This window comes from Callionymus lyra, chromosome 1 (assembly GCF_982586985.1).
Source record: "Callionymus lyra chromosome 1, fCalLyr1.hap1.1, whole genome shotgun sequence".
Lineage (NCBI taxonomy): Eukaryota > Metazoa > Chordata > Actinopteri > Syngnathiformes > Callionymidae > Callionymus > Callionymus lyra.
Genome location: NC_141818.1, coordinates 37366748 through 37386985, shown reverse-complemented (window position 1 = coordinate 37386985; position 20238 = coordinate 37366748). Strand labels below are relative to the sequence as shown.

The window sequence follows — 20238 nt, the reverse complement described above, 5'->3', positions numbered from 1 at the left end:
TATATAAATATAACAATAAATAATATGTTAAAAGGACTTGCCAGTTTCTCTCCCTTTTGGATACAATTTTTGCCGATCGCAACTGACCAAATTCCCGCCACAAATGCCCCTCCCCCAACACCCGCCATCTATGTCTAATGTTGATTCAACGACATATTTTCAACGTTAAAATGGTGACAGTAATTCAACATTGATTGATCAACGTCAACCACCAATAACCAATCTGACTAAAAATCAACGTTGAATCAATAAAGTTTACTATCTGGTCGATATACTTCCATACATTCCAAAAGCTTTTGATTCAGGTTCTACGAAAACTTTTCTCAAAAACTGTTCCTAAATTGTAATATAAATATAAACAATTGGACTTCATTATTGAATAATTACTTGCTACACGGTGTGTTTAGCACCCTATCCTGCCTGCACTCTCTTCTTCACCTCCCCCAATGTCTGTCCATTATTCTGTTTGACTGAATCCAAATACCTGAACTAATCCGGTTATAAATCCAGCCATCACACTTGTGCTTCTTCTGACCTTCGCTCTTCTTTTTCCAGCTTAAACCTCCACGTCTCTCGTCTTTACTCACATCAAATGACTGCATCGTCAGCAAATAGTACGGAAAAAATCTCACCGAAACCAGATTACAAGGCCCTCGGAGAAAAAGGGAGTACTTTGTGAAATGAGAATGACGATCAAATGAGGTTCTGGAATGCCGTAAATGAGGACAGGATCAATCCTTCGCCCTTATTCCCTGTGTGGTCATTGTGGAAACCAACACTATTAGACTTGTTTCTACTATTTTGGTTCATTAAACTTTGTCAATATTTTTTAATTTGACCTCGTGTGAACTCATCTTTTACACTTCATACTTATCTCCACTTTTTCTTATTTATTTTTATTTGTGTTTTGCTGACACATGAGCGGTAAAGTAAACTTCATTAAACAAGTCCAAAAAAACACTCAACCACGAGTCCACAAGATCATAAACTCCTTATATCTTATAAAAAACGAGGAGTCCAAATCTTACAGAATGTCCAAAACATCAAAACAAAAACAAGATGGGCATCAGGGAAAACAATGATAACAGAAATACAGTTTAAAACAACATCAAAGAACAAACAACAACAGCAGGGGCAGGAAGCCAAAATACAAAATCTACAGAAAATACAATACAATTAGAGGATAGGCGGCCAATAACTAAACGCGTGGGTTTTTCTTCTTTTTTGTTCACTTAAGCGCCACTTCCTGTCTGCACTCTTGTCTTCACCTCTTTCAACCTCTGTCCATTATTCTGTATGAGTGATCCCAAATACCTGAACTCGTCTGTTTTCGATATTGATCAGACTGTAGCTGACAGGAAGTGACCAGAATGTAGAAATAAAAGGAAAGCAGGACACACAAGGCGTATTTACTAGGTCAACTCAAAATCCAAATAATTCTAATAATTTCTGTTGTGTTGCTTATTACTGTCTGAATATTGTTTGGTAATATTAAAATAACCTTTGACTCTTGTTTGCGTCAGGTTTGTAACCAAAACAAAACCCTATAAACTAGGGAAAATTGGTTTAAAACAACTTTTTTAAGGGACCGTATTGCTGCAGAGAAACCTCCTAATTCAATAATATGGTGGGATCTATTTTTACTTAAGTCACTGTACCTTTATTTCGCATGTCATGCTATTTTATTTTATCAGGTTGAATCAGAAGGTCTGTCTGTGAAAAATAATGTCGACATTAAACTGGTCAAATAAGCTGCAAATAAGATTGGGGACGATTTCTGTCACGTCTCACACAGACTGAAGACCATGTGAATTAAAACACGCTCACAAATTACATTAATTTCCCCGGAAATCCCTAAATGTCATGTAAATCCCTTTTTGTACAATTCCACTTTGTTTTATTTATCTGGATGCACGATCAGGTGTGAGTATCCTTGTTAGTCCATCACATTGTTTCTGCAGATGAAGCTCAAAATGTTTCCTACGATTTGAAAAAATATCTGCTGGGATCTAAAACCAGTCAATGGAAATATACAAGCATGATAATGGAAGTCTGATCCAAGAGTTTCAAGTATGAAAAGAAAATGTCAATGTTTTTTCCCCCCCCTATTGCTATGGAAATGACATCAAAAGGTAAGAGTGTGGCCTTTACTCAAGGACCCTGAGGATGCTTCAGTCACAATACAGTCTCATCCGTCAATCTCCAAATATATCCCCTTTATACACGCACTCTGTGGTGCACGTGAACCCCTCTTTCCTTCTATAGGTTTATTTCTCCAGGATTAAATAGGAAGCTCCTGAATCTTAAATCACACGCTTTAGAAAAAGGATTGCCATGTACAGAAGGGCCACATTAAATACTGTGACTGTAGTAGGGCGAAAAAAAACCTAAGAAAAAAGATAAAAAAAATAAATATGCCAATGGAAATCTGTATACAATTCATTTAAAATTAATTCAAAGTAACTTTAAGATGATTCCGAGGGGCAAACGAATATTCACCTAAAAGATATGGAAACAAAATTGATTAGCGCTACAGTGTTCCTTCGTTTATTGCAGGGATGTACTTTCTAAAAAACACTTTCAATCGCTAGTCAAATACTTGTTGATGCCTCATAATCCTTCTTTAGGAAAAAACTATTACGACAAGAAGACGGACAAGGTTTGAATAAACAGCATTTACTTGAGCTTGAACATCAGATATGAGCCCCCCGCCCCACACAACCCTCTCAGTAACCTGAATCGCTCCCATGATGCTTTGCCGCCCAGCCAACGCTGTTAAACCAATTTAGTAATTCTTTTTTTTTTACAGTAGGGCTTAAAAATTATTTCTTATTCAAATAAACCTTTCCATTTATTAGAAAGTATTTTTAAAAATAAGAAAAACTGACTTAAGAGAAGAAGGTGGCAGAAAAAAAAAGGGGAATACCGACCAAGAAAAACAAAAGTTGAAAACTTCCACCTTGTAAATGAACCTCTTCTGTTGAATAAAAAAAAAGATCAGGTTTGGAAGTGATGAGTTCATCGATCATCCCTCGTTCCAGGTGTGAATAATTGACGGAGACGAACAATCTCAAGCAGGACGTGACACACAGACGAGGCGGGCGGCATCAACAGTTGAGTAAGCGACCGGCGAGCGAAGCCAAGTCTTACCGAACACGACCCCGTCCTGCGGCGAACAAGCAGACAAGGCTGCGAGCAAGCGGTGAGGCAGCCGGTCAGATGGCCAAACAACGGAGCGATGAAAAGACTGTCGCGACCGAGGTCTGCTGCCTTTGGCACAAGTTTACTTGTGTGTGTGTGTGTGTGTGTGTGTGTGTATGTGTGTATAAACAATTTGTTAATCACTTTGTGTCAAGTACTGGGTTAGTTTTTTAATCCAAATTTAAGTTATTGGATTGTGAAGTTATAAATAAGATGAGTCATAAAAATAAGGAAGAAAAATGAGAGTTTAGAGCTAATATTTTTATTATATTTTTATATTTCAGACCAGCAGGCTTCGGTGTTCGTCTCCAGGCTCTAGAACACAATGTGTTTCTAACTGACAAATGGGATTTTTGTGTCTTTCATTCTTTCAGTCTCATTTTATTTCAATGATCTGTATGTGTTTCGTCCTTTTACTAGACAAAATCCTTTATTTTAGCACGTGTCTGTCCCTTTATCTTATCTTAAACCTATAGTAAGTAAGTGAGTCATAGGTCACCAAGATGAACATTAATGTACGTTCATTTAAGACTCATGTCCTCTAGAATATGAATCAATGATAGACGTATTTCTAGAAGAAGAAAAGAACCATCAAACAGAAAATCATACCCACTTGATCTGATTCATCAGGTTAAACTGGTACAAATAATACTTTAAGTAAGAGGGTACTTTGTTGAAAAAAAACAACTTATTTTTTTTAGTGTCATGTGATGGTGGTGATGGTTCTCGTGTCCAGGTCACCCCCCTCTGGTGCTGCCGACGGGGGGCTTCTGGACGAGGTTCCGAGGGGATTTCGAGGGACAGCCAGGAGAGGAAGCGATCGATATCTTGCAGAATTCTTGACCAGAAGCTCCAATTCCTTGAGGTCCAATTTAATTCTTGATCTTTCAAACATGGTAGAAAAAAACACCCGGATGTCATCATGGGTGGCTCCGTAAAGCCACTTCACAATCAAAATCCTTACATCACCAGAATCATGTAAATAATTCAGTCTATTCAGTAAAGAGCTCGGTCTCGTCGTCCTTCCTTTGCATTGACCCTGAAGCAGACCACCAACATTCTTGCATTCAGACCAACTGTAATAAAGGCTGTACAACAGACACAAAAAAATACCATTTGTGACAAATAATGGTCGATAAAAATCCTCTTTTCATCGCAACCTGATTCAGTTCATCCGAAACATTTTTTTTTAAACACCATTAAACAAAAAATGAGTTGTTTAAAAAAAAGGAAAACAAATATTCAAATATTTATTATGTGCCTCAAACATTTGAGGATATTTCTTCATCGTATGTTAAAAAAAAAATGTATTTTTTAATACCAACCAGTGACCGGACAGGGTGGAATTAAAGAAGGAAATTGTGAATCTAGTCTTGACATTTTCAATTCCGCTTTATATTCTCAAATATTTCTGTCGTGTTTTACTTCTCTACAGTTAGATGTTTTAATATTTCGGAAGTTGTAGACTAGACACACTCACACACACACACTCTCACACACACACACACACACACACACACACACTCAGACCCCAGATAAGGACCGTCAGCCAAGTTTCACATGAGTACACACTTGTCCTTTGGTCCACTTTGCTGGAACAAAGCTCGTGGACTGACCACAGGCTCGACTCGTCGTGTGTGTCGAAAGGCTCGAGGGTATTCGTGTACATGGACAGCTCCTCACAGAGTCCTGTTCCGCAGACCTCCTCTCTTCCTGTCCCCTGGCTTCTCTTCCTTATTTTTTTTTTTTTCTTTTTTCTCTTAAACAACTTTCTACACCCGCCACGAGCTCTCCTTTACTTCTGGAACCCCATCGCAAGAATAAATTAACATGATTTTTCGATAGAAACGGTCCCACAGCTCTCGTGTGTCACTGGAGTGTCAGCGAGTGTTGACACGTTCGACAATGAGTGTGTATTCAGTCTTAAAAAAACATGTTGACCTCGTATTGTTCATGCTTGGATATATATATATAGAGGAAATATAGATTTCATGAGGAAGAATTAAATATATTTGACATAATGAATTTTAAAAAAAAGGTTGTGCGATGCATAAATAATTTTTTTTTTAAATTGCTTAATCTCTATTATTGAATTATTTACTTGATAATTTAAATTAACAATTAACAATAAGCCTACTTGTCCTTATAACATATAACTATTAGTAAATGGATACTTTTAATATTTGCTCTATTGAGGAAGACAAAATGAACCATTTTTACGTGTGCATCCCTTTTAACATTTATTTTCATAAAATATTACTTATATAAAAGTATTTTACTGTACTTGATGTCAACGACTGAGTGAGACGGTTGGTCACATGACGAATAAAACTGCGAATATTTCTATGAACCCATATATAGATGTCTTTGTCTGACAGCAGCTCCAGGGTTGATGCAGCGGCAGGTATCATCCGCCTCCACCTTTTACTTTTTGTTCTTCATCTTCTTCTTGTAACTCTATCTATAGCCAAAAAAATCTTGTGGTTGTATCCTTCATCTTTTTTTTAATCATGTCTCCTATAGCCAAACATCAAAACCTTATAATAAGACTTATAATAATCATGATTATCATGGTTGTATTTGGGAGAAAAAGATGGAAAATGCTATTGCACCGTCGGTAAAGTCATTCATGAGTTGATTTAATAGTAAGTAAGTCAGCAATTTTTATTTGTATAGCGCTTTTCCAGACCAGGGTCACAAATCGCTTAAACAATCAAAACAATATTCAATAAAGTATATATTTTAAAGATCAAGATAAAACTGATGAGACAACAGGAGTTCCAGAAAATCAAGGAAAAGCCTGAACAAATAAAAACGTCTTATATAATAGATCATACTCATCATCATAGAGGTGTTTTTTTTGCGTCTTAACACTATTACTATTATGATTATTATTATTATTCAGACAATATTGAAGCTGTTTTCCTGGTTTGGAACGTGAACGGAAAAAAACTTCATCAATGATTCATTGCACAGGAACACACTTGTATATTCAATGTTTTGCGCGCACCTACTGCGTGTGCGTGTTGGGTTCTATTTCTTTTTCAGAAATAATAAAATGTTTCTTCTATACAGTGAGGCTACACCTGACGTTCTGAGAGGAGATGTTCTCAGCTCAGGACCAAGAGGGTTCAACTGCTTGCTCCATCTTTTCCAACATCCATCCCCAACCATCACTCAGCCCCTCGCGCACTAATGCATGCAAGACTGCAGCAGCCACGGGATTGGCCACAGTGGGGGATCCCCATCCACTCCGTTTGTTCCGAGCTCGGCATCTCATTATCTTTCCACCGGCAGGAGGAGGAGGAGAAGAAAGAAAGAAGCAGATCTTGCTTCTCGGTCCGTCTTGCGCTCCGTCTGCGCCGCGGCTCTTCCATGCGCCGCGCGGCTCTTCCAGCGCCACCGCTCGGAGGAGACCCGAAGGACTGTTTCCTTTCAGGGGAAGTTTTTCCAAGTTCATCCCGTGAAGAGAGGAGGAACAGGTAAACTCAAGAGCGTCACTTTCTACTAAAAGAAAAGAAAAAAAATGTAACACGCGTGTGTGTGGCGAAGGTTTTCTTGCACCTGAACTTGAAGCCGAGGCGCAGCATCACCGGGATGAACAGGTAGAAGAAAAAAAAAAAGGTTGATTTAAAAAGAAAGATCATTTTTGAAAGTTGTTTATTGTTTAAATACTGCTCGTTTAGTAGTTGTAAAATAAAAAAAAATCATTATTATTTATCCATGTAAACTGTAAGCGAGAAGATCTATTTCTAGAATAGTTTATATATGGAAAATATTTGTTCATTAAAAGAAACATTTTCACTTTAATTCATATGTTTCGATACAGTGTAGGTCGGTTTAACCAATGGTAGATATGTGTGTGCGTGTGTGTGTGTGTGTGTGTGTGTGTGTGTTCGCGTACATCACGTCAACACATCATGTATTTGTTGAAACGTAGAGTCAGCATTGTGAGTTTATAAAAAATAAATATATTCAAAAGTTATTCATTGCATTTATTATTACTATTATTTTGACCTCATTTTTTGGTACATGATCACCAAAGTATAAAATATGTATATGATGTGTATATGATCATGTTGTATATCATCGTAAACATTCATTTTCTGGGAGAAAAATGATTAAATATGTAAAATATAAGGTGCACTTTTAACTATTTGACGGCATTTGGTAACACAGTGAATTGATCAATTATTCTTCTTAACTATTGAACTTATTAAAAAAAAAAACATTAAAGAGAGGAATACATCAAATATTACTAAAATATCTAATTTGGACGATATATAAGTGAGTTCCTCTTCCAGAACCAGTTCTTGTAAGTAACTCTCAGAGTGACCTTCGCCAAGCCTTGGGCTGTGAGCGTCACTGAAATATAAATAAATAATAAATACAATCATTTTCCTTCTCATGAGTTTTTCAACGTTACCTGTAGATACTTTGGTGACAATAACAATATCGGAAACTACATTCTGTTATGAACGTTGACCTAGTGCCATCAACGGTTCCGTATCCGTCTTATCGGATCTGATTAACGAGTCACAGAGACTTGATAATCGTCCTGACGTTCCAGGAGGAACCAGAACTTTGGAATGTGTTCTCAGTGGAACCATCTGGTGATCAACGTCAAGAAGGTTGTTGGTTACGATTCCACCAATTCCTGCATTGGGGCCCATATGTGTGGTGTGTGAATTTTAATTTTTTTTGTATAAGTAATATAAGAAAATGCCTTGATATAATTTGAACCATAACGTGCCATAAAACTTTATTTAATTTCATTTTGAACAGTGTGAAGCGCCATCATGGTTTATTCCCATTCTGTTGTACTTCACAGTGTCTTGTTGCAGCAGACTGTCACATTACTGTTTGGTTCACACATTTTCAGCAACACTGTTAGATCTTGCTGTTGTCGTAGCTCAGTCGCTCTGATGTATCACAATGTTACTCCAAGTATTTGACTGTTCACAAGTCACAGCAGAGCTAAGAAACTGAGCGTTTGAACTAAGGATTTGAACCATCCATCTGAAGGTATGAACTATAGAGGCTCTGTTTGATCAAACGTAAAATGCAGCAGATGACAGTTTCTTGCTGCTTTTAGGGACGTTTGAAGATAAGAATGTGAACTTAAACATCCTGAGGTAGATTTATTTTATTATTTAGTGGGCATAAGAGAATGATCAGTGCAGAAAACTCTACTTATCGCCTCATTTTTGACAGTTTGATGATGTATCAGGGGTCCGGAACTCCCCATACTGCAGCTCTGCTACATCATCATGTAAACATTTATTTCAAATCAGCATAATCACAGTATAATCATATAATAACATGACATTTAAGCAAAAAGATTTTACTACATAAGAATAAAATAAAAACATACAATAAAACAACATACGCCTTGTGTAAACGTTTAGTCCCGCAACTTATTTATTGGATTATGTTTAAATAAAAAACAAAACAAATCAAATATTTGTATGTACTGTATAAAAAAGTAAACTATTAAAGCTTAATTGTTGCTTATTATTTTTCTTTCACCCCAGATTACAAGAAACTTGAACTTTGCAGCAGACAATAAGAAACTAGTCAAGTCGTATTTATTATTTTTTTAATACTAAATGATTAGCATTATTATTTTTATTAATAAAGTGTGAATGTGTGCGTGTATGTGTGTGTGTGCATGTGTGTTTTCATTATTCGTAACTAATGAGCTTGAATTCCACTTTTTCTGATGTTCATCAATAATTCTACGTAATAATAACAGCGGATATTTGTGTTGGATAATCCGATTTTTCTAACCTTCTTCCTTGTCTATTTTTTATTTAGTTTTATCTGTATTAGCTGTTACTGTCATTGTATTCACCCTTATTTTAAAAATAAATAAATATTATATATATTAATGTAATTAATATTTATAATAAAATTGTGTAAAGTGTGTGAAGACATTGCAGTTTTGTGGAGCATTACGTATTACAATAAGGTACGGGCGATGGTTCTTTTGTATTAAATAAATAAATAGCTGGGTAATGTTATTATTATTATAAATATTAATTTAAATATTATGATTATTAGAATTACGATAATTATTATTATTTTTATCGTTATAATTATTATTATTATTGTTATTATTATTAGATTTGAATTATTATTGGCAGGTTTACATTGATAAACGTTGTGAAGAATATACTAATTTTTCACCATTTTAAATAACTGTAATATTAACGTGCTGTATATACTCCAGTAATTTAATAATATAATGATATTCCAGTCATTAAACACACACACTCTTAACCCATGTGTTGTCTCTGTGTCAACATGATGGACCTCCGTGACTTCCAGAAACAGATATGCAGTGTTAGAGGTCGTTCACCTTGACCCAGATACAACATAAGGGATACCACAAACACATTTTGTTCCAGGCCTTTGGGTCGCCTTGACCCTGAGACAATACAAGGGTTAAATCATCTATGACAAACTAGTTGGATGGTGTAGCTTCATCAAAACTGTTTAAATTGTTACGAGAATGTATTAAAATGTTGCTAAAAATTCGCCAGGAACCTGAAATACAAATACCATAGAACAGACCTGGGCGGCCAAGTACGACCCAGGGCCACACGCGTCCCTCTGACTCCATCTATGCGACCCTAGTTAGGTCAAAATAATATTATAAAATTGACATTAAATTATTTTTAATGTTAAAAAAAATTATCAAACACATTTAAAACTCTCTCTGTTGTCGAAATCTTTGTTAAAAGACCCTTATTTCCTCTTTTCTTCCTTTTATTTAGATTTTTTATTGAGCATTGATTTTATATATTTCACATTTTTTAGTATACAAAGTTTATAAAATTCAATATAAGTCTATTTATTTCATGGCAAAATTAGTTTTTTTATTTGCATTTGATATTTATTTATTTGAAAATGAAAATGTGTAAAAATGCGTTTTTAAAAATGATATAATAAACAATTAAAAAACGCTAGCGGTTCTTTTAGAATAAAGCTTCATCAGTAGCATTTGGTTAAATAGAGCTGGGTGTCGTCTTGCGAGTACATTTGAACTTAATTGACGTCAAATTCATGTTGGCATCCTGCAAGGAAACAATTACGCACTTGGTTCTCAGTCATAATTGTGGAAAATGAACAACACAACTCAGCCAATCCTCCTACAGAATGTGTGTTTCTGTTTTCTTGGCATCGGAAATGAATCTACAGATAAATGACTGCTCTAAAGTAGGAAAATCCAAAAAAGATTGAAAATCTTATCACATTATCTTACTTCCTCCAGGTGTGTCAGCAAATAACAAAACATCATTTTGGTTCATCTGAAGAGTAACTTTTACACTGACAACAGGAACTTACTGCTTTGTTTATTTACTGCTTACAAACCAATGCATCCTCTTCTCCATGTAAGTCTCTGTGTAAAACACAATGTTTCATTTAAAAAATGTATGGATACAAATAGAAAAGATGAGAGAGAATGATCAATAAAAGGGTTAGCAAGTCTTAGCATGTTTTGGCAAGTATTAGCATGTTTTAGCGAATGTTAGCATGTTTAAGCTAGTGCTAGCAAGTGCTAACAAGTGCTAGTGAATTTTATCGAATGTTAGCATGTATTAGCATGCTTTAGCAAGTCTTAGCAAGTGTGAACGAGCTCTACGGGATTTTACCAAGTGTGGCTAGCATGTTTCAGCATGTCTTTGCAAGTGTTAGCAGGTCCTAGGAACTGTTAGCAAGTGTATGCAGGTTCTAGGAACTGTTAGCAAGTGTATGCAGCTTCTAGGAACTGTTAGCAAGTGTATGCAGCTTCTAGGAACTGTTAGCAAGTGTATGCAGCTTCTAGGAACTGTTAGCAAGTGTATGCAGGTTCTAGGAACTGTTAGCAAGTGTATGCAGCTTCTAGGAACTGTTAGCAAGTGTATGCAGCTTCTAGGAACTGTTAGCAAGTGTAAGCAGGTTCTAGGAACTGTTAGCAAGTGTATGCAGGTTCTAGGAACTGTTAGCAAGTGTGAACAGGTCCTAGGAACTGTTAGCAAGTGTGAGCAGGTCCTAGGAACTGTTAGCAAGTGTGAGCAGGTTCTAGGAACTGTTAGCAAGTGTATGCAGGTTCTAGGAACTGTTAGCAAGTGTTAGCAGGTCCTAGGAACTGTTAGCAAGTGTGAGCAGGTCCTAGGAACTGTTAGCAAGTGTGAGCAGGTTGTAGGAAGGGTTAGCAAGTGTTAGCAGGTTCTAGGAAGGGTTAGCGAAGTGTTAGCAGGTTATAGAAGTGTTAGCAGGTTCTAGCAGTGTTAGCAGGTTCTAGCAAGTGTTAGCAGGTTCTCGCAGTGTTAGCAGGTTCTAGCAATTTTAGCAGGTTCTAGCAATTTTAGCAGGTTCTAGCAAGTGTTAGCAGGTTCTAGTAAGTGTTAGCAGGTTCTAGCAAACGTTAGCAGGTTCTAGCCATTTTAGCAGGTTTTAGCAAGTGTTAGCAGGTTCTAGCAAGTGTTAGCAGGTTCTAGAAAGTGTTAGCAGGTTCTAGCAAGTGTTAGCAGGTTCTAGCAAACGTTAGCAGGTTCTAGCAGTGTTAGCAGGTTCTAGCCATTTTAGCAGGTTTTAGCAAGTGTTAGCAGGTTCTAGCAAGTGTTAGCAGGTTCTAGAAAGTGTTAGCAGGTTCTAGAAAGTGTTAGCAGGTTCTAGGAACTGTTAGCAAGTGCAAGCAGGTCCTAGGAAGGGTTAGCAAGTATAAGCAGGTTCTAGCCAGTGTTAGCAGGTTCTAGCAAGTGTTAGCAGGTTCTAGGAAGTGTTAGCAAGTGTGCACAGATATAGAACCGTTTTTCTTTGTGTCACTAACGAAATATTTACTAAATAAAATAAAGAGGAAATATCTTAACTGCATCATAATTGTTAATGGGTAACTCATGAATGTGGCATCAGAAACCAGCGTATAGAATAATGTATGTTCACTCCTGCAGCTCGGATGTGCAAAAAGAGTGCTTTATCATGCTACGTGCACAGGCAGATGGAGTGTCCTGTGTGGGTGAGATGTTAGCTGAGGCAGGTGTCAGGTCTGTGGAGGTGTTGAGGTGACATGTTTCTCGTTATCACTGCCGCGCTGCAGACCAACTGCCCTGAACACGTACCCCAGAATCTCTCGAATCCTCACACATGAGGAAACTGTTCCCAAAACATGGCTTACATCGGAGAGGAACTGTTTTTTAAGTTCCTACTGACAACTCGGATGAGACTTTTCTCTTCATCACTCTAACTGCCAACCTGCGCTACACTCCTACTCGTCCAATCACACGCTCGCAGCTCCTCCATCGACCAATCAACACCGAGTGTCTTGGTTGAAATCTGTGTCACCTGCTGTCGGTTTCTTCCTCGTAGACAAAGTCCTCAAGGTCCAAGTTCCTCATCGCTGTGGGTTGTGGTGTCAGTTGCAGCAGGAGGTTAAAAAAAAAGAGTCTTGTTCTGTTTGCGGTTTCTGCCTAGCAGGCAGTTTTTTCCTCGCCATTGTCGCTCTCGTGATTGGTTGGGACCGGTTTTTACGTTTTTTAAGTGTTGGTTCAATAACTCTAGTTAACTCGTGATGATTTTTCGAAACTATTATTATCAAGACGCAGCAAACGCACCACAACCTCTGTTAAAGTCTCTCCTGGCCAGAAGTGATGTAGTTATATTCATTTATAGAGGCAGCAATGTGTTTTATATTAAATATTGGTGAAATATTTGTAATCAACAATATATATATATATATATTAAGGAAATGTATCTATCTATCTATTTAAAAAAGGAGTTAATCATTATCATTATTCTAAATGTATTGTTGATAGAATTGTTGTTAATATTATTAATAATGTGTATCTATATTAAATGCTGAATTTCCTAAACATTATAAGTCACTTAAATGTTTTGGAAAAGAACAATAAAAATAACTATTAAAGGTCAAGGGAGAAGCAGCAGTGCTACAAAATGAAGTTAAATATGTCAAATGTTCTTGACTTTGTTTAGGGTTGACAGTAGAATATCCGTTCATATCCGTAGGTTGATGAACTGTGGAGGAGGGAAGTGTCACTGAGATTGTTTTTCCCATCAACTTTAAAAGAAGATGAAGATAAAATCACTTCAGGTGAAATTGACTTTGAATTGCAGGACTTCGCTACAGCTGACATTTCCACGGATGAGTACTGATACGTGGCCGGGAGAACCGAGTAGAAAGAGCTTTGGGTTGGCGTTGTGGTATTTTATATTTTTTATTTTTATATATTTCATCACCCTCAACACTACTCATTATTAGTGCTCACGTGCACACTTCTTTGTCCACTGATGACTCATTTAGTGTCTGGGAAAGATCAATTCAAGCAACAAGAGTAAGTGACCACAACAGTTGCCTTGGAAACTAAGCATGGAATATGATGATAAACCAATTATCAAATCAAAGTATTTTAATGGATGTTGTTGCCCACTCTCACGTTGTTTCTTTCTGCAGCAGCAGCATGCCTTCATGTTTACAAGGAGCACCAGCAGAGCCATTATGGAAGTGAAAGAGCGACGTCCATATTGCTCACTGACCAAGGGCAGGAAGGACAAAGAAGGTCCTTACAAAGGTTAGACAACTTATTCCAAATAGATTATGTTGTTAGGTCAGAATTTGAATGTGTTGTTATTGCCACAACACAGGAATTCGTTAAAGCAGCAACGTGTAAGATTAAACAGATTGTTTCTGGCTCCCCCCAGTGTCAGAACAGTGTAATAGCAATATTATAGATGGATCGATGGATGGATCGAAAATCTACATCTATAGCAGCATAGATTTGCAAAGAGAAGAATAAGAAAAATACAAAACTAAATTGTTAAAACAAATATTATGTGTATCATATAAAGGATCTGGTCAGGGAGTGTGATTTATCCACCACAGCAGCAGATCAAATATGAGCAAAAGTATTTTAAGCTATTTTATTTTTCAGGGTCAACATCATCGTTTTCAAGTATACATTGATATTCTTCATGAAACCCCAATCCATGATCAAACCACAACAAAACCTCATTGACGTTGGAGAATGTGTTTAAGATCATTAGAGTTATTGACAATAATCAGTAATAATCGTTTGTGGTTGGTCTATCAGGGGACAGTGAGGACTGTGTGGTGGGATCTCACGATCTCCGAGTGCCAACTCAAAACTCCTACTCTTCAAGTGAGACACTCAAGGCCTTTGACCAAGATCAGACCAGGTGAGTTCCATATATAGACCTTTATAGAAACATGCTACTAAGGATTTTATTTTATTTTTTCCATTCAAGCTCTTTGACCCTGAACTGAGACTATCTGTTACTCTGTGTTCTTCATCCACAGGTTACTATATGGGTCCACCAAGGGCCACAAGGCCAGGGTCCGACAAGAACAAGAGGACTATACTCGAAAAGGTGATTCATTGGGATTGTTATCATTTTGTGACATTTTTTTTGCAGCTGGTATAAATATTTATGTTGTAATTTACCGCAAATAATTTGATTAAATGAATTTCCATCTAAACCGCGATAGACATGTAAAATGTTTACGCTTTAAGTAAGTCATTTACGCCAGGAGCCCTTAACCGGTTTTGTACCGTTGACCAGTTCAATGTCATTATATTCACGGATCGACCTTCAGATAAAAAACTGTGAAAATAAGTAATTATAATAAATCATAATAATAAATTTAATTTAAAAGCGCCTTTCAGAAAACTCAAGGTCGCATCCTAGATACTAACAATAAAGTCACACAGCATAATAAAATCAGAAAAATATATATATAAAAAAAACAGGAAACAGGAGCATTAAAAACAACCTGATTAAAAAAAGGTGGCAACAAAATATGAAAGGGTTGCATGAGTGGTATGCAGTGCGGAACATGAGGGTTTTGAGTTTTGATTTGAAGAGGGAGTTACAGAGGTTGGTTGGTGGAATGTTCCAGATTTTCATATAGAGTTTCACTCATTTTAGTAGACGTGACTGAAACAAGCTTCTTAATGAGTCGCAGGCTAATGTTACTTCAGAGAAAATATTACTAAAACAGCTTCCAGACAGTAATAATCAATTAAAGAATTATAAATGCCTGACCGACTGGAAACTGGGTCCCTGGACCAGATGTTGGGGTCCATGCATTTATTTAAATATTTCATTATTTGGTAGATTTTTTTCTTCTGTATTTATTTTCAGAAACATTTGAAAATTCCAAAGATCATAAAGCCTATTTTTCAGGGAACACTTTGACCCTCGTGGGGTCTCGTTGATAGATGTATGTATGTGAGAGGGAAGCAGGAGAAACAGTGAAGATGGAAGGCAGTAGAAAATAATGAAGTTTGGAGCTTATCTAGTGATCACTCTTCACAGCTATTTCTCATCCAGGTCAACACTTCAGTCTGCGGCAGCTCGGTATCTGTGAACCGCCATCATGCCGCACGTTGGCCTTCTGCTCGGAGATGACACTCCCACACCACGGCTTCTCGGGCGAAACCGCTCAAGACGTGGACGGCGACTGTCGGGCCGTCATGTCTCCCGACTGCGCCATGCAGCTGTGGGGTCGCGGCGGCCCTTGCAAGTCGTCCGGGAGGAGCTCCTGCCCGTCCAGCCGTTCCAACTCCGTGCTCACGCTGACGGACACGGAGCACGAGAACAAGTCGGACAGTGAAACCGGTAGGACATCAAAGCTGCTTCTCACATCCATCACTATATATACTCATGTCTAGCTGGATAGCGTCAATCAGCTGTTGTGGTTTAACAAAATCAAGAACAGACCCTGAGTGGTTGTTTTCGTCAGTCGAAGCAGATTCTCACACTGATGGTGGTATTTAAAAAATATATTTTGTCTCGAAGGATATTGCTTCTTATGTTTATAGAAGGTTCAGACGCTGAGGCACTTGACCAGAAGTGATTCATTCTTGTGTGTTGGTGGAAAACAAATTTAGATTCCTCTTCTCAGTCCAAGTCCAATACTAATTAAGTCCAAATAAAGAAAAAAAGGAAATTCAGAATGGAGTGGATGCCATGCGAACAAACCACTTAAAGAGTCTTAGAAATCACAAATCCAGAAAGTCAGTAAGTAAAAGAACAATAAAGTCATACCAGGTAAAACTGTGAACGAGCTGATGCCGGTCCGTAGAAAGCGCAGTGTGTAAGATGGCATCTCTATTTGCAGATTCAAATTGCAGGCAGAAATACATCTACAGAGGCCCCGCTCAAAGGACGTTGATTCTTTTTTTTTTTTACACGTAAATTTGTTAAGTAGTTTGATTATATTTGTGTGTGTGTGTGTGTGTGTGTGTGAGGCAGCAAGCTTGTTGGAGCAGATGCTTTCAATACAAATGTGCAAAACACTGTGTTTATAATACCGCAGTGACGATCTAACAGAGCTTCTTGAAGCAGTGTCACCATTTTCAAGGCTCAGTAGATGGCGCTGTTGGCCGAAAGAGTGCCGTCTGGTGGGCTGTGATCATCAGGCTCATCAGCAGGTGAAGCTTGATCATCCCGTGAATAAAGGAGTGTGATGTGACCTGTCTTATCGTCCATTCCAAGGATGCCAGGAATAGATTTTTGCTGTTTTGTTTATCATTTAAACATGATAAGGTATATTCATATCTGCTCTGCTGCCGGTGTGTGCTTCTTCATGTAGAAAATTTCACCTTCAACACATATCCATGATCCTTTTATTTTATTCAGTTAGAGTATAGAAATGCCCAGACTCATTCTTCTTACTCTAACCTTAGAGTGGGATATTTTAGTAGACTCTGGGATCCATTTTCAGTAATATTTGAATCAAAATAGACATCAACCACTCATTGGAATTGTTTTAACGAAAGAAGCAGCCTTGAAAAATCCAACCATAAATGATATCATTTCTCAGTGTAACTCTTGCTGGCAGGCTCACATAGAAACACAGTCATTAGTATGTGTTGGCTGAGAAGTGGCTGGATCAATAGCTGCAGTGTTCTGATGGGATCATTTGGCCTCTGAAGCTCATACTTGGACAGCTACGACTACATCATTAGGACATTAGCAGTCACTCTCCGTAAGGCTTTAAAATCTGACTCAAGCTATTCAAAAATACTTAGTTAATTCAATTTGGTTAACTAAATGTAGAATTCTATACAACAGAGCCAACTTAAACAAGAGAAAACCAATGGACGCTGAGGCACGTGACCAGAAGCGATTAGTTTCTTTTTGTGCTCAGTTTGCCAGAATGTGGAAAAAAAAATTCACAGTCCCTTCTCACAGTCCAAGTCCGATACCAATTGACTCCAAATAAAGCAAACAAATAAATACAGAACAGAATGGCTGCCAGAACGAACCACTTAAAGGGAAATAATTAGAAATAATAACAATACAACTCGCCAAAAACAAAGTAACAAAATTGCTGCTGGAAAAATAGCCAGGAAATGTTCAGAGAGTCAGATAAATCACAAATCCAGAAAGTCAGTAAAAGAATGATAAAGTTAGTGTGAATTTCATACCAGGCAGAACTGTAAACGAGCCGACGTCCGTCTGTAGAAAGTGCAGCGTCTAAGATGGCAGTATGATTGGCAGGCAGAAATACTTCTTCAGAGGTCTCCACAAACAAAGTCTGCAACCGCCCCGCAACTTTCCCAACAATCAAGACGAAACAAGGGACAAAACAGGAGGTGTATGACAAAATAAAATGTACCAAGAGGGGGATCGTTACAGTTTCAGTTTACCGCGACACTGTTTCTGATATTCACATGAAACATGTGCCCCAGAAAGTACCATGCTGTTTGTATTGAGCGTGAGAGTTTGTCACTCTGTAGGAAGAACTACCTCAAATTCCAATGAATACATGAATCATTATGAAACAAACAGGCTAGCGCTCAATTGATTTAAACTGATCATTTCACTGTCGTCAGCCATCTTGTTAACTGTGGATGGATAGAAACGCTGTCATAGTTTACAAACATCTGCTTATCAATTCCACCTCTTCCTTTGCGGACAATGAAATGAATAATTCATATCTAATAATTGCATCGGAGTTCTGTATGTGAAATATCACAAAACATATGACACATACAGTTGGCACTATGCACTCTCAGAGTCAGGTGTGTCGACCGGCAATTTCCTATGTTGCAAGCAACTCTTAGGGTTGTTAGGAGGTTTTTTTTTCTGATGTCAGTAATTTTGTTTAATTAATAACTCAACCAAAGTTGATACATAATCAAGCTGGTAATGCTGAAAACTTTGAAAATCCAGGGATTGTATGTACGTAGACCTGTAGGTAGGGGTGTAAGAATATATCAATGCAATTTAATATCCTAACTGTTTTGCCCACAATACCCTATTGAACGGAACTGAATTTAAAATTGATAATAATAAACTGTACTCCAGCAGCTTTTAGAGCTGATGTTTGTACATATTTTGGTTTCTAAACAAATAAAAGCAGTTATGACTTCGTCAAGAGTCATGTGGTCTGTAAATTCTACAACACCAGAGTCAAGTACTCGACAATACTACAAATATATCCTCGTTACTACACTATCACAATATATCTTACGGGGGCAACACCCTTTATTGACTCCTTCAAGAAACATCTTAAGACACTTTTATTTGTGCAGGCCTTACCTTGATTCTCTGAGACTCCTGTGTTCGTCTCGGTGTTATCTTGACCTTTTAAGCATATATTTTATCCGGTATTGTAATAATTGTTTAAGCGCTTTGTGACCCTGGTCTAGAAAAGCGCTCTACAAATTTTACTTACCTTCTCATTTACTTACATATCGTATCGCCAGATTCTTGCACCCCTTTACCTTCAAGGTACTCGTCCAGTTTTTCCCGTACTGTAGTTGTACTTCTTCTTTTGCTAAGGACTCATTTCCCAAGAAAGTGAAATAATACACTGAGATAATTTACGCAATATCAGACTTCCTGTCAAATACAGTAGAGAAAATATACATTTTGTTCGCCCACGAAAATGACTGCTAAAGGATTTTTAGTCACGCCTGCTCTAGACGATAGTCTATGACCTGTATCCTAAATACCCTCCTTTTTTGTAGGCCTTCTACTCTGAGGCCCTCTATATATCTTTTCATATTCACATTAAATGTACAATGTTCTATAAGGATTTACTAAGCACACTTTTTCGCCTCACAGGCCTGTTCATTATACTCTAAATTTCACTGACCATCCTTTAGATAAAGACAGTAAAAATAAAACAACATAATAGTGCTGACTCAGCAGGAGTCCTGGACGGGGTTCTCTGCGACAAGATGGTCCAAGAAAGACCCATTTTTAATAGTTTACAGACTAAATTGATTGGTAAAAGTTACCAAAATAATTGTCTTGACGTGGCAAGAGACACTAGGGAGGCCTAGAGATGACATCAGTGTATCTTTTAATTCAGGTATTCAGAATCAGACACTTTTGTTGCCAGTGTTGAAAACACAACATAGGGATTGTTTGTGGTGTCAGTTAAGAATAAAATAATGAGTATTATTCGAAGCCTGTGAGTTTCTTGTGCGACAGAGACCGTGTACTTCAAGTCGTTCAATAGTCCTTCCAGCTCGATCCTTCTCGGCTTCTGGTCGATCGATCACTTGGTCATCAATTCATTAAATAATAATAAACAAATAAATCATGTATGACCACACACATGTGTAAGCACTCAATGAGCAATAAAGCGATGGTATTTTTTTTTTTCTTCCTGTGCTTTTATTATTTATTTACAACTCATGCAAATTGCTGATACCGTACAGATTTCAAAAAACAAAAACACAGCGGAAACAGAAATGCTAGTCTCACGAGACGAATCATCCCCTTGCCAACGAAAACACTCGAACAATGAACGACGTCATCTTGTGGATAAACTCAATAATTTGAGTAATTAACATTAATTATGGCCCCCAAAAAAGACTTCTTTCTTTCGGTAAAAATTGTCAATATAAAGACCTACAGGAGAAAATGACCGGTTAAGCTTAAAGTGATAGTTCACTCACCCGCATGTCGACTAAGACTAAGGGTTGGAATTATTTTGTTTCTTTTATAGGCAAAAATGTATATCAATTTTAACGTAGCCACTGATGCTCAGGT

General features: G+C 37.4%; 1 protein-coding gene across 1 annotated transcript; it reads left to right on the top strand.

The window, feature by feature from the left end:
• The first annotated feature begins 6584 nt into the window (after window positions 1-6584).
• LOC148089379 (teneurin-3-like) lies at window positions 6585-15896 on the top strand. The gene is made up of 5 exons (XM_087786046.1): window positions 6585-6683; window positions 13658-13771; window positions 14282-14400; window positions 14522-14592; window positions 15556-15896. The coding sequence occupies exons 2-5, from the start codon at window positions 13673-13675 to the stop codon at window positions 15894-15896; spliced, it is 630 nt and encodes a 209-aa protein (XP_087642172.1). The 5' UTR covers window positions 6585-6683; window positions 13658-13672.
• Window positions 15897-20238: the final 4342 nt, after the last annotated feature.